General features: G+C 37.3%; 3 protein-coding genes across 3 annotated transcripts in view; 2 read left to right on the top strand and 1 right to left on the bottom strand.

Moving 5' to 3' along the window:
• Positions 1-8,818, top strand: part of LOC145933376 (uncharacterized) — a 44,562-nt gene extending 35,744 nt beyond the window's left edge. The window contains exon 2 of the mRNA XM_083033023.1: positions 3,215-8,818. Within this exon, the coding sequence (XP_082889149.1) occupies positions 3,333-5,798 (2,466 nt within the window). The 5' untranslated portion in view covers positions 3,215-3,332 and the 3' untranslated portion in view covers positions 5,799-8,818. The remainder of the gene's footprint in view (positions 1-3,214) is intronic.
• A 10-nt stretch (positions 8,819-8,828) lies between these two features.
• On the bottom strand, positions 8,829-9,914 carry Mrm2 (Mitochondrial rRNA methyltransferase 2). The gene has a single exon (XM_083033028.1). The coding sequence runs from the start codon at positions 9,669-9,671 to the stop codon at positions 8,931-8,933; it is 741 nt and encodes a 246-aa protein (XP_082889154.1). The 5' UTR covers positions 9,672-9,914; the 3' UTR covers positions 8,829-8,930.
• A 116-nt stretch (positions 9,915-10,030) lies between these two features.
• On the top strand, positions 10,031-13,008 carry LOC145933377 (WD repeat domain phosphoinositide-interacting protein 3). The gene is made up of 6 exons (XM_083033024.1): positions 10,031-10,550; positions 11,257-11,433; positions 11,517-11,774; positions 11,851-12,052; positions 12,168-12,391; positions 12,464-13,008. Exons 1-6 carry the CDS (start codon positions 10,325-10,327, stop codon positions 12,568-12,570), a joined length of 1,194 nt encoding a protein of 397 aa, XP_082889150.1. The 5' UTR covers positions 10,031-10,324; the 3' UTR covers positions 12,571-13,008.
• The last annotated feature ends 665 nt before the right edge of the window (positions 13,009-13,673 follow it).

Here is a 13,673-nt window from a genome sequence, read left to right as displayed (position 1 = left end):
CACTTCTCCGCTCCGCTCCGCTCTGCTCCAACGTATCGCCGATATCGGCGTTAATTCAACTCAGATTGTCAATATCGCGGCCTGCGCGGAAAATCGCATTTTCCATCGCCAAGCGAAATTATTGCGCGAGTGGCAGCGGCGAGATATACTCGTATAAAAACGGGAAAAACCAGACGACAGCGCTTCCTGTCGCGGTCTGACATTTACCTCGATGTTAACGCATCGACTTTCGTTGATTGGAAAGACTGATAAATATGGTCGCGCGAAAGATATTCAATCTCCTCGGTCATTACACGTCGTTTTATTTATAGCATCAATTTCAGCAGCCGTGGGACACGTTGAACTTTTTTGGAATGCTAACGGACTTGCTCGCAGAAAACTATATATTTTACTTCTGCATTGGAATATACGTTTATAAATATATTGTATAAATTGAGTCGTTTGAGTTTAATTAAGAAAAGAGAAAAAAAGAAAAATATTTGTTTATTGATCGACATCACGTCAATTTGTACCTGCATTTTATCGAAATTCCTCATATTTCAATACTAGACTTAACTCGCTTTCGGAATAAATTGCTTAAATCGTGAATTTCTTTTCCTTCCGGAAGTGAATAATTTATAAGCGTATATTTCTTAGGACAGAGAAATTGGTCTAGATTAAGCGCGGTCGTTTATTTTGTCAAGAACCATTAAGAGAAAAATCTTGTGATCCTAAAGAACATATGTTTTTAATCGTAATATTTAACATTTTTTGAATTTTTATAGTAATTTTTTATTATAATTTTCCTTTATTATAATTGTGTGTATTTACATTATTTAAGATTAATTAAAAGAAATATTTCGTCATCGACACGAATAGAACAGAAAAGCATTATTTCGAGATTTTAATTTTTTATATGTCAAAGTATAATGCAAATTTATATTTTTTAGCTAATAAATAAACATTAACATATTATCTATTCACAGATATCTATACACAAATTATACATAATTTTACGCAAGAATCCTGATGATATCAATTACAATTAGGGAGTCAATTAGTATAGTGATACATATTCATGAATCAATTCACAGAAAGAGAAAAAGAAATTCTTTGATTTGATGTCTATTAAAAACAATTTTTCGATATATATCTTTTATTTGGTATATATTATTCTATAGTTTACTACGTAAACTTTACTACGTAAACTTTACATTACACTCTCATACGAATTTTCTGACGATTTTGAAATATTAAATTTCTTTTTCTAGCAGAAACTCGATTAATTTTTCATATTACATGAAAAACATAGTGATTACATGGTGATTACAACTAAACAAATTACAACTAAAATAAAATCAATTTAAGATTAATTAAAGTATAAATCATTATTTTTTTATTAAAGCATTTAAAGAATTTAATTGTTCAAAATCATTAAAGCACATTTTTTTTCGTCATTAATCGAATCATTTAGTAACAAATGGAGAACAAATTGTACACCAAATATCATTGATTAACATAGTCATAATTATAAAAGATGAAGGAAATCTTATGTTCGTGCTCTAAGAAAATATGAATTTTAGTTTTTAAAAATTTATGTGACTTTGTTCGCTTGATTTAAAAAGTCCCGAGGCAGTTATCATTGGCGTTATAGTTACTAATTAAAAATAATATTTTATTTTAACCCATAATCATAGAAATTCGTCTTAAAATAATTTCCGATAAAAATTAGCGACATAAACTAAAATATGCGATATATTTCGCGACTTCTCTCGCTCGGAACGTCATAAAGTGTCTACCGCTGTTGCTTCTGCTGTTATTGCTACTGAAAATAGAAAGCAAAAGAACCCTTAAGAGGGCCCATATATTCCGCGAGGCGACGACACATAAACGATCGGGAAGTCGATTCTCTTATTTGTACGTCTTATTCACGAAGCAGACATAATCCCGGCGTGCCTGCGTAACGGTAAAAACAGATCGGCGTGCATTCACTTTTCCTCACTGTGCGTATACACACATACATACACACGCAAACGCATTATTCAGTTGCATATGAGGCATACACTTTGCAATGCGCCTTTTAAGGATATATACGAACGGTATATGTCAGTATAATACCTAGTAACAAGTTAAAATATTGTATTTCTCGGGAAACGATGCATCTCGCGATGCATAACATATCTATAAAATATATGCAATATCCAATTCTGCTTTACTATCTTTGATATACTTTTTTAGATAAAGAGTCTCAGTTAAAAAGTGAAATATAAATGTAATTGACAAGGAATTGAATAATCAGATGAGTGCATCATGTTACATACAGATACATTATGTATGTATCATATATAGAAGAAAAAATCAATGTACGACAACTAATATATGGTCTTTTTTCCTTTATATATCTAATAAAATAGTAATAAATATATTTCAAGAAATCAATAAAGATTTCTATTTCGAATTCTATTGTTATATGTGAAAGATGAAGATAGATTTTTGAAATATGATATAATCCTTCGAAAAAATGTTTTCGCGTTTAAGAATCGCTTTCAATTAATACGTGACATTCGTGGGCGATCGATTAAATGAATAAAATTGACAATTGAGTTGTCGTAATATATGTATATTTAATGTATATAAAAATATATCCCGTGATTTTTTATATTGCGCTCAAAAAACATTTACTTCATAAGAATAATGAATCATTATTATTTCATACGTGTCATGCCATGTGTCATTATAATTATGATTTATTCGGATTCTTTGGAAAAATTACTTTAGCGTTCTTTACGCTAATTAATTTTTCTCTGTTTAGGGAAATAGATATTTCTTTATGCATTATTCTTTATAATAAATGCGGTACACTGTCTTAATTCTAATTTATCAATTTATGCGACTGGCGGACAGATAGAAATATTTCTAGAGGCACTTTAGAGACGCCCGAAGCAGATGCGCAACATTCTGAGAAACTCCTGAGGAAACTCGCGGACCTAAATTACCTCGGGGAACGTCGCGTCCGGTATACGCGTGGCATCGGCTAAGTGGTGTCTATTAAGATTAGAAACTGGGTTAATATTGCTCCTTAGGAGATGAGCGGTTACTAAGTGAAAGCCCTAGCGGCTGAAGTTAATTCATCGTCGCGTTACGCAAACGCATCGCTAATTTCTCCGCTCGATCATTTAAATATCACATACATATGTAGATAATAATTAATTTGATCCCTCTTACCTGTTGGCAGACTGATCCGATGCTTCCAAAGAAGGACAGGTGACAAGCAAAAGATCCATACACAGACGAGCGTCTCTGAAAATATCCGGAATACTCCCTGAAAAAGCTTCGTCAGGAACACGAAGAAGATGTTGAGCCAACGACGAAGGCATTCTCGATGGAGAATGTATCTCATCTGCTTGGCATTTCTCGGACTGACCTGCAACAGCGAACTAGCGTCCGCCAATGTACCTGAATCGTCGTCGTCGGCGCCTACCGCGAAAAGAAAATCACAGGATATCGGCTCCCTGAGCGACTTCGCGTGGCAAGCGTGGCTCCTGGTGGACTCGCAGAACGGCTTTCATGGCGTGGATTCCGCCACTCTTCTGCGGAGGATAACGCCTAAAAGCGTGTTCATCGCGCCGGCGTTACCCGCCTGCGCCGAGGGTTATCGCGCGGATACCATGGGCAGGTGCGTGAAGAGTGTCAACATTGACGAGAACGCGCACATCAGCTTCCTTCTGGAGCGACTCAACGCTATGTACGCCAATTCGCAAACCTCCGGGAACAAGAACGATAAAAGGAAATCGACTGGTCCATTGCAACTTAACATCCCTCTGATACCCTCTGATCCTAAGCCTTCCTCGACGAAGGTCGAACTTGAGGAAACGTTCTCGATGAACAATCCGGTCGTCGTACCGCCTCACACTGAAACTCATCCGAATGATGAAGAGAAGACGAGGCCGCACGAGGTCGTAATAGCGAGCGCGTACGAGATGAAGAATGACACAATGTTAGACGAGAAAGAAAAGTTAGAGGAAAAGACGACGTTTCTTGCAGGGAATTCCAGTATCGATGTCAGCGAAATTGATCGGAAGGCTGACGCAGTAGTTCCGGTAGCCGATTTCGTCGAAGAGACAAACGACACTAATTTTTCAGAGGTGGTGGATTACAAGATCCCGATAGATGTGAAAACTTCGTTGAACACTTCGAACGTGAAAAGGCTAAATGCGAGCGATATTACGAAAGAAAGTGTCTCGATAACGGAAAAACCGAAAAACTTCACCGAAATGTCGCCCACATTGATTTTTCTGATTCCGTCTACAAAGTTGCCAAGCATAGCGGATGATCTGTCAGTGACGCAGAACGAAACCGTCAGCCACGTAACCGTGCAGATGTCTAACGTCACCTCGAACAAGACCATGAAGGAGGTCATTGCTGTCAGCGTGCCGGATTCCGCGCTTCCGGACAAGTCGGCGGAAGTGCCATCAGTTGTAACGGACGAGCAGCGGGATAACGAGACGCACGTGGACGACGAGACGTCACTAGAAAGTTCCAAATTGAACGAGTCGCAGGAAACGGAGTTCGTCTACGATGAGGAAGAGGAGGACGCGGAATACTCGTACAGCACGGACATACCGGATGATGAAGATTCGGTGGAACTGGAGAACGAGGAGATCTTGAGACACGGAGAAGCTGGCATGACGATTCCCACGCGAAGCGTCGAGCGACTGCATAGCGATCAGCAGCAACAGAATCAAACTGCGGACCAGAAGAAGACACTCGAGGTAAACGATCAGATCATGATCCGCTTTAACGATTCCATGCCTACGGAGGACAAGGACGAGGCGGGCAGCAATGTCTCCAGTGAAGTCAGTATCAACGGCGATCTCATTTTGGAGACAACTCTCTTGGACGTAAACACTGAGAAGCTGCAAGTTACCACCAAGTCGCCGGATGCGATTATAAAGAGCAGCGATGACGGTCCCAAAGAATCGTTCAGCAAGAGTCCTGACACCGAACCGGATCTTGTAATCTTTCAGGAAGTTCAGGATACGACGCCTACCAGTCTGCACGGACGCAAACAAATCGAGGGTTTGATAAGATTCGAGGATAAGAAGAACAAAGAGCTAGAACGAGGAGCTGCGTCTTCTTCGTCGGAGACGCTTTTGTACGATTTTCCCGAGGAACATCCGATAACGGAGATCCGCATGCCCGACAAGGAACAATCGACCGTCAAAGAGAGCATGTTGCAGGAAAATCCGAAAGATTTTCAGCTAAATGTCCCCGTGAACGACTTCAAACAGACCACGATGAATCTCGGCTCGACCGAGGACTATGTGAGGTTTCCCGATTACGTGAAGAAGCAGCCGCAGCAGGACGGTTACGTGAGATTTCCGGCATCTAACGAGGCCAACAGCATACACGGCCTGGGTTATAAGCAGCATTCGCATCATCCCATAGACGACGTTGGTCCTCACGACGGCACCAGCACTAAGAGCAGCGTCCCCGTTCGCCAGAAACCGGTCTATTATTTGCCGAGCTGGAAGCCGGAGCGACTGCAAACCGATCACGTCCCGGGAAGCGAGAAGCAGAAGCAGAGACCGGATTTATTACGCTTCTGGAGCAAAATGCCGCTGATCAGAGATCCGGACATCTACCCCGTCGATCGAGTTCCGGATGACGATGTGGCCGACGACGCTCAGGGGCTACTCTCCGACCGATTCCTCCGAGCCTCGCGGACGCGCAAGTTGAGTCGCTTTACGCCGGAAATATCGCCCGAGAATATTATCAAAGTGCGCGCGCAGAAGCGGAGAACGTCGATCGGCGGCTAATTACTCTTATTTTAATTATTTTTCTTGAAATAAAAGTCTAGTGAACCGTGTTTGGAACTGTGCCAAATGATTCGCGAGAAGTATCCCGAAGAATCGCACGAAGAGGCGACATTTTTAAATCGCTGTAGTAAACAAAAACTTCGTCGAAAAAAAAAAAAACAAGATTGCCGAAAAGAAGGATCGTAATGATTAAATAATCAATATTGCGTAAATCGTGTCTAGTATTTCGTATCGCGAGTGCTGCGAATTGTCTGGAAAGTTTGACGATCTCAGAAATAGTGATCTCGGTCTTCCAGGCTCTCGTGTAGAAAGAAAGCAATCGAGCTCAACTCGCTAATAGCGGAAAAAATTTAGTAGAAACTTACTAAACGAATGTTATCAGTCATATTGAATTAATATTAATCATTAAGCTCGAAACTGGGAAGATTTTTTTCCGTAGAAATCCATAGCTATATCGCAACATACGCTTTCAACGATCTTGCGAAGAATACATCTTGATAATAGCTGCATAATCAGTGACGAAATTTAATTACAAATTTAACTGAAAGTAGAACAAAATATATATATATACCTATAATGTATTGACGTAGGAAAGAGATCTGCGCAAATCCTGATGACAGAATTCCACCATAATAGACGCGCAATTTTTTACGAAAACTTTAAACTGCATCGCGCATTTAAACAAAGACATTACTGAGTCTTTAAGTATTCGGGTATTCTTTGCGAACTCGTTGTATTTAGCGATGATGAGATATCGAATTGCGTGAAACAGCACGCCGCTGCTAAACGTTCAATAATAAAATCGAATTGTTAGAACTTTATATTGAATCTCACCGATTAAGCTAATATTTACGAAACACGCAAGCGAAACGTAGATAAGGTCCTACTAAAATGCGCTAAAATAGACTAGAAGAGTAACGCAAAGCTCGAGATCATTTAAAAATTTTTTACAAGTGACTTTTTACTTTTTATTAAGTACATACATTTTATTAAGTACAGACATTTTTACATTTTATCAAGTATAAAAATTTATAACAATCCTCAATTTACATATTTGATTTTGTATGCGATACTCTGGATTCCTATATTTTATATTTTTTAACTATTTTAACACTATTTTAATAAAATTATATAATAATTAATTTTTAATAAATTTTTCTTTGCACTGTGACTTCACATTATTAATTGTTTATTTTTTTCTTTTTTTTTGGAAATTTCATATTATTTTTAATATGAAGAATACACTGACTAAAAATATACAATGACATTTAATAATAAATATGTAAAATTATAAATTTATAACGCGAGATATATTGTTAATAAACATCACGCGACGTGAAATAAGTCATTAATAATGCAAATTTTCATGCGAAATGTCATTGCTAAATTTTTAATCTCTGTATAGCGGATGGATCGCTATTAGATTTGTCAAAGTGCTAATACTACTTTCAAGATAATGACATATAAGCGGCGTTTAACGAGTTCACGAGCGATATGTCGAGCTAATCTACTAATAGAGATGTTATCGAAGCAGACTGATCTTAGAGTTATTATTATAGAATAGTAAAAAGCAAGATTTCTGGTCGTAACGAAATCTTGAGAATCGCGTAGTAACGGAATAATGTTATACAGCAAATCAACTTGATGCACGTCGTTGTAAAATTTTTCGGAGAAAGAGATGTAAGTCGCATCTCGATTTTGACGAATTTTAAGCGAGTCGATTTTATAATTCGCATAATGAGTAAGCGTGTTTTTCGACGTCTTAGATTATTTTATGTCATGAGAATTTTAAAAATATAGAATATATCATTGACTAAATCAATCGAGAATTACATCTACATTGTAGCCGGCAACGTAGGGTGTTTTCGATGTGATCTAAATAATCGTTTTTTCATGTCGATAGATTGAAAAGTGATTTCGCTAGAAATAGTCGCCAAAATCGATAGTCTCAAAGTTGACAAGTTTTGATCATCTTTACTGTATATTTACTTTGTCTTTCATATATTTATACGTATGCGAGATGATTGCGCTTCGATGAAAATGTTATCGATACCGCTATAATAAACGTTTCCAGCTATAATAAGCAAGAACGCTTTTAATAAAGTTTTTACTTCTCTAGATAGTATTGTATGATAATAAAATTAGAGAGAAGAGAAAGAAAAGAAAAGAAAAAAATGAAAAAGAGAAAAAGAACATTGCTACGCTAAATATCAATAATAATTATTTAGGTCAATGTATAAACTGGCAAAAATAGTTACAAATTAAAAAAATTTAATTTCTTAGTGTCAATTACAAATGAATTTTTTTTATACCTATTTACATTTTACTTTACAAATAATATATTTATATATATATATATATATATATATATATATATAAAATGTTATTTCTGGAATTGCTTTAGCTTTCTATCTCTTCTCTCTAATTGTGAGATCAAAGAATTTTAAAAATATAGCGAATATATCATTGACTAAATCATTGCGTTAATTAAATAATTTTTCAAGCTAATTCTCTTGAAGCAATACTCATTAAATCTTGTTGCACATCGAAATTTGTCAAATTGTTTTATACCTTGATTGGGATCTGTTGCAGTTAGAAAACTGTAATCTTTATTATAGCGGGTGTTATCGAGACACCGTTACGAAATATTTCGAATTAATTTTTGTTACTTTAATGCATGTTTCGCTACGAACGCGACAACGAACCGGAAAGTTTTTATGATACTTGACATTATGCGGCCAGTAAATCTACATGCGTTTTAATGTGGTGTGTAATGTCTCTCGTATTATTAGATGTCCGATTTATGTACATATTAGTTTTATTATTGAGAAATGTATATACATAGCATAGTATAGGCATAATATGATTAAGTTTTAACAACAACGTCCCGATGCGTATTAATTGTGTAACTGTATTGTATTATTTATAGCGTATTATATATCGATGTATATTGTCGTGTTGTGCAAGACCGCCTGTTAGATAACAAAGTGAAAGGAGTTGTAAAAAAAAATTGCATACGCTCTGTCCGTATATGATATCAAAATTACTGTGAATTTTTATTTATACAATCTCCACACACATCATCGTATCTTATAATAGAAAATTAATATGCATCTATCAATTCTAATTAAATCAGCTAGACTCGAGGCCCTTAAATCCTCTAGCCAGAAAGAATTTTTCCGTAGATTCATCTCTCGTCGCGTCAGGCTTGACCACCTTAACGTTATCGTAAAATTTCAATAAATTTTTCTCGAATTCTTGCGATTTACCGCCGTCCCAAACTTTTATTACAAGTGTACCGTGTACTTTGGAAGTTTGTAGTGCAAATTTCAAAGCCGCGTACGCTAGTAATATTATATTATCGTGATCTATCTCCCTTATACCGGACGCGTTTGGAGCCATGTCGGATAAGATAACATCGGGCTTATTACCTTGCAATAATTTGTACAAAGTTTCCTGCGTCCTGGTGTTGGTAAAATCCATATTTCCCAACACGGTCGCACCTTCCACGGGATAAAACGGTTGTTTATCAATAGCGTATACCTTGCCGATGGGACCCTCATTTTTGCCGTGCGCATTAGTCAGGTTCGTAGCGACTTGTGTCCAGCTACCAGGCGCCGCTCCGCAGTCAATGACAGTCATACCCGGGCTGAGGATTTTGAACTTCTCGTTTACCTGCAGAAGCTTGAACGCGCTTCTGCATCTGTAGTTCTCCTGCTTCGCCTTCTCCACATAAGGATCGCGGATTTGCCTCGTTAACCACATCTGCGAACTGTGTTTCTTGCCCTTCAAGTTCCGCGGCGTCTCTTTTAAGAGCGTGCTACTAATATACACGCTTCTCGTCTGCGAAACACTTTTGTAGAAACAATTCATCCCGGTATACAAATATCTCGTCTAACCTAACAAACGTCACTCAGCGAACGTGCTCGATATCGACGTTTCTTGCCAATTGTCTCTGTCTTGAATAACTCTGCGCGAATTAGACGTCGTATATCTTTGACGAATGTATACGCAAAGTGGAATAAATTAATTAAAATAAAGGCACGTGATAAACTGTCGACAGCGCGGCACGACCACTCTGTGCGCGGCCATATTGAATGACTGCGCCGCAATCAGCTGATCAGCTGATCAACGTCAGTCGATTGGCACGCCTGGAAATAGTAGTTAAACAGCTTAGGGTGTATTCGATTATAGATTGCCAATACTGACGCAGTAGTAAAAAATTCCTCGTATACATTCATTACAGTCTGACGTTCATTCATTACTCAAAACATTCAATCAATTAAATGCGCATCGCATCTAAATATTCATGCATCATGACGTAAAACCTGACAATTTGACATATGTATGACGTTTGACATGTGTGAAAAGCCAACGCAGTAGATAAAATATATATTAAATAAAATAATTTCCTTTTTTATTTAATTGACAATCTTGACGCCGAAATATTTACGCACAATGTCGTCGGCTCGACCAAAGTATCTAGCTTGGAAGCTGAACGTGTATGTGACATCAAGTGTATATACATGCACACACGCATACATATACGTATGCTCTCGACTACGCTCGTAGCGGCAGACGGGGAAAAGTATCTCGCGGCTAGCCGGCGAGGATGTGAGTGTCGCGACGCGAGCGCGAGACTTTATTTGGATCCGGATGTTTTTTCGCCATCGGGGCTGTCGACGATGAACCTGACCGCGGGAAATCCGCACGGCAACGGCTTGCTCTACGCCGGCTTCAATCAGGACCAAGGTGCGTCGTCTACGTTTGACAGCGCGCCTTTATCCCACGCACTGTCAGATCCGCTGCGTTTCCGCGTCTAACCTCACTCGCGCATCCCGATGTTTACACGTCGCCGATGCAAGTGTCAACGCGACCACCACGCGATATTTGACACCGGGCTCTTAACATCCTAACGTCGCGTCTTACAGCCTCGGAATCGTGTCTGAATAATTCATTCTTGCGGACATGTAACGGCATTCGTCGCTCCTAACCTCGTTCTTGCATGCCCCTGCATCGTAATCCTGTTTGTTAATTAGTTCATTGCGAATTTAATTAATTCCTTGTATCCTCCTTGCTTCGCGAAAGATATGTCAACGATATGTCATCAGGCTCGTAGCAGATTCGGATTCGTATCTACTTTTGTCAATAAACTTTTTTATCCTGATTTTTGTAAAAGAGAAAGTATAAAAAATATAATAAAATGATGCAATATGTTCGTTAATATTTTCTTTCTATTTCAAAAATCATGAGTATTATCATATGTATATGTGTGTACATTGCGTGATTGCATATTTCATGTTCATGATATCGCATTAACATGTGTGAGTTTATCATATCCAGTCATTTGATGTGTTTGTGTTAATATGTATGTATCTTAAACACTGTGATTAATATTGCTGAGAAAAGGGATGTATACAAACAGATAAAGTTATCAGTCCTGTTCACGCTTTTGCAGGATGCTTTGCTTGTGGTATGGACAATGGATTCAGAGTATACAATTGTGATCCATTGAAGGAGAAAGAGAGACATGATTTTAGTGACGGAGGCCTGGGATATGTAGAAATGCTTTTCAGATGTAATTATTTAGCATTAGTTGGCGGTGGAGCAATGCCAATGTATCCAACAAATAAAGGTTTGTTTATTTTTTACTTGATGTGCATATGTTATAAATATTGTTGCAAATAGATATCACTTGTACTTTTTTTATAATTGCAGTTATGATATGGGATGATATAAAAAAATTGCCAGCAATTACTTTAGAGTTTAACGCATCTGTAAAAGGAGTCAAGCTGCGAAGGGACAGGATAGTAGTAATATTAGAAGGTGTTATAAAAGTTTATACATTTACGCAAAGTCCCCAGCAGTTGCACGTGTTTGAAACTAATCCTAATCCACGAGGATTGTGCGTTTTATGCCCGAATAGTAACAACTCCTTGCTCGCCTTTCCTGGACGAAAGAATGGCCATGTTCAAGGTAAGATTTGTTTAAAAAAAGAAAAAAAATTAATGCGCTTTGTACATGATATGTAACACTAAGATTTTCGTTTCAGTTATAGATCTGGCTAATACAGAGAAGCAACCCTTAAATATAGAAGCACATGAAACGCCTTTATCTTGCATAGCTTTAAACTTGCAAGGCACTAGATTGGCCACTGCCTCGGAGAAGGGCACTTTGATAAGAGTATTTGATACACAAAACGGTAACATGATTAATGAATTAAGAAGAGGAGCAAATCATGCAAATATCTATTGGTAAGTGCAAAAGGAGATGGATAAAATACATATATATATATATATATATATATATATATATATGTATGTATGAGATGCGAAATATCATTTGACATATGCATATACTTTATTCCAGCATAAATTTCAATCACGATTCTACGTGGCTGTGCGTTGCCAGTGATCACGGAACCGTACACGTATTCGCCGTCGAAGATCAAAAACTAAATCGTCAATCTAGTTTAGCATCTGCCACATTTCTGCCAAAGTACTTTAGCTCAAGTTGGAGTTTCTGCAAGTTTCAAGTGCCGGGCGGTCCCAAGTGCATGTGCGCGTTTGGTCAAGATAACAATAGCATCATAGGTAAGCTATGAAATATACGATTACCATACATATATATGGCAATCTTTCTTATGTTTACGATCCTTTGTACAGTGATATGCGCGGACGGTAGTTATTACAAGTTCGTATTCAACAACAAGGGTGAATGTACGAGAGATTTTTACGCACAGTTTCTCGAATTGACCGATGACAAAGCGTGATTGGAGGTTGATAGCGGCGGTGAACTCCTAATTGTACGACGAGAGACGACTGTCGTCGTGTTCCTTCATTGTTTTCATTTATATCGGCTAATAAAAAATGGGCGGATGTGGCAGAGATACATTGCGCTCATTGAGATTGCAATATGTGGGCTGTTCATAGAAAAAATAACGTCCAGATCGGATGTTACGATAGAGGACCAAATAGAGTTCTAATTAATTGTTGGTGATTAATGGTTCGTTGATGTATTGTGCGCGATTTTTCGAAAAAGAAAAAGAAAAAAAAAATAAGAAAAATTATCGACGCGAACGCCGCAAAACGCGTTAACGAGGATTGTGTCATTAACCTGTTACATGAGCCTATTTCACTCTGCCTATTAATAAAAATAAAAGAGCAAGTTTTTAAATATATATAAAAAAATAAAAAAAAAAAAAACAGAAGGAATAATACCCCAGGTATAACACACAGGGGACACCGCGAGTTACTTGTTGACGTGATACTCACATTTTTTCTTACAGTTTAGATAAGAATGCTGCTGCAACTATAGCTAAAGCGAATGTTGACCATAAATATTGTGGCAAAAAAGTAAATAATCATTTTCTGTAGCTATGCGGTAAAAGCTTTGCAATGCAATCATGTACCCTTATAGATCTTGTAGTTTTACAAATTTTTTCGTTATATATAAATACGTTATATATAAAAGTGATATACATCTTTATTCCCTTTAACAATTTAAAACAAATTATTGTTATAAATACTGTGTTCTGCAATTATAGAATTGTAATTCGAGATCGACCCTTATAATCGGAGCATGAACTTGTTTATCATTTAGAAATTAATATTTAGTTCTATCAATTTTGCCAGTTTGTCTGGACGAAAAAAAATAAGAATAATGAAAGCGAGATAGAACGACATTTTTATGAAGTCGTCTATTTAGCTTTTGGCGTGAGATAAGGATAACTTGTTTAGAAATTGAAAAGGCAAGGAATAAATTACGATCTTACAATTGAAACAAAAATTGATTTTATAATCAAGAGATACTGTTTTTGATAGTTAAAATGAACATGTCTTTGTTTCATAGTCGAATCATATCATATACACGTTA

This window comes from Prenolepis imparis, unplaced genomic scaffold, assembly GCF_030444845.1.
Source record: "Prenolepis imparis isolate NDT839.2.m4 unplaced genomic scaffold, iyPreImpa1.0 SCAF_3, whole genome shotgun sequence".
NCBI classification, from domain to species: domain Eukaryota; kingdom Metazoa; phylum Arthropoda; class Insecta; order Hymenoptera; family Formicidae; genus Prenolepis; species Prenolepis imparis.
The sequence above is the reverse complement of the archived record's forward strand: the minus strand, read 5'-3'. Positions and strand labels throughout refer to the sequence as shown.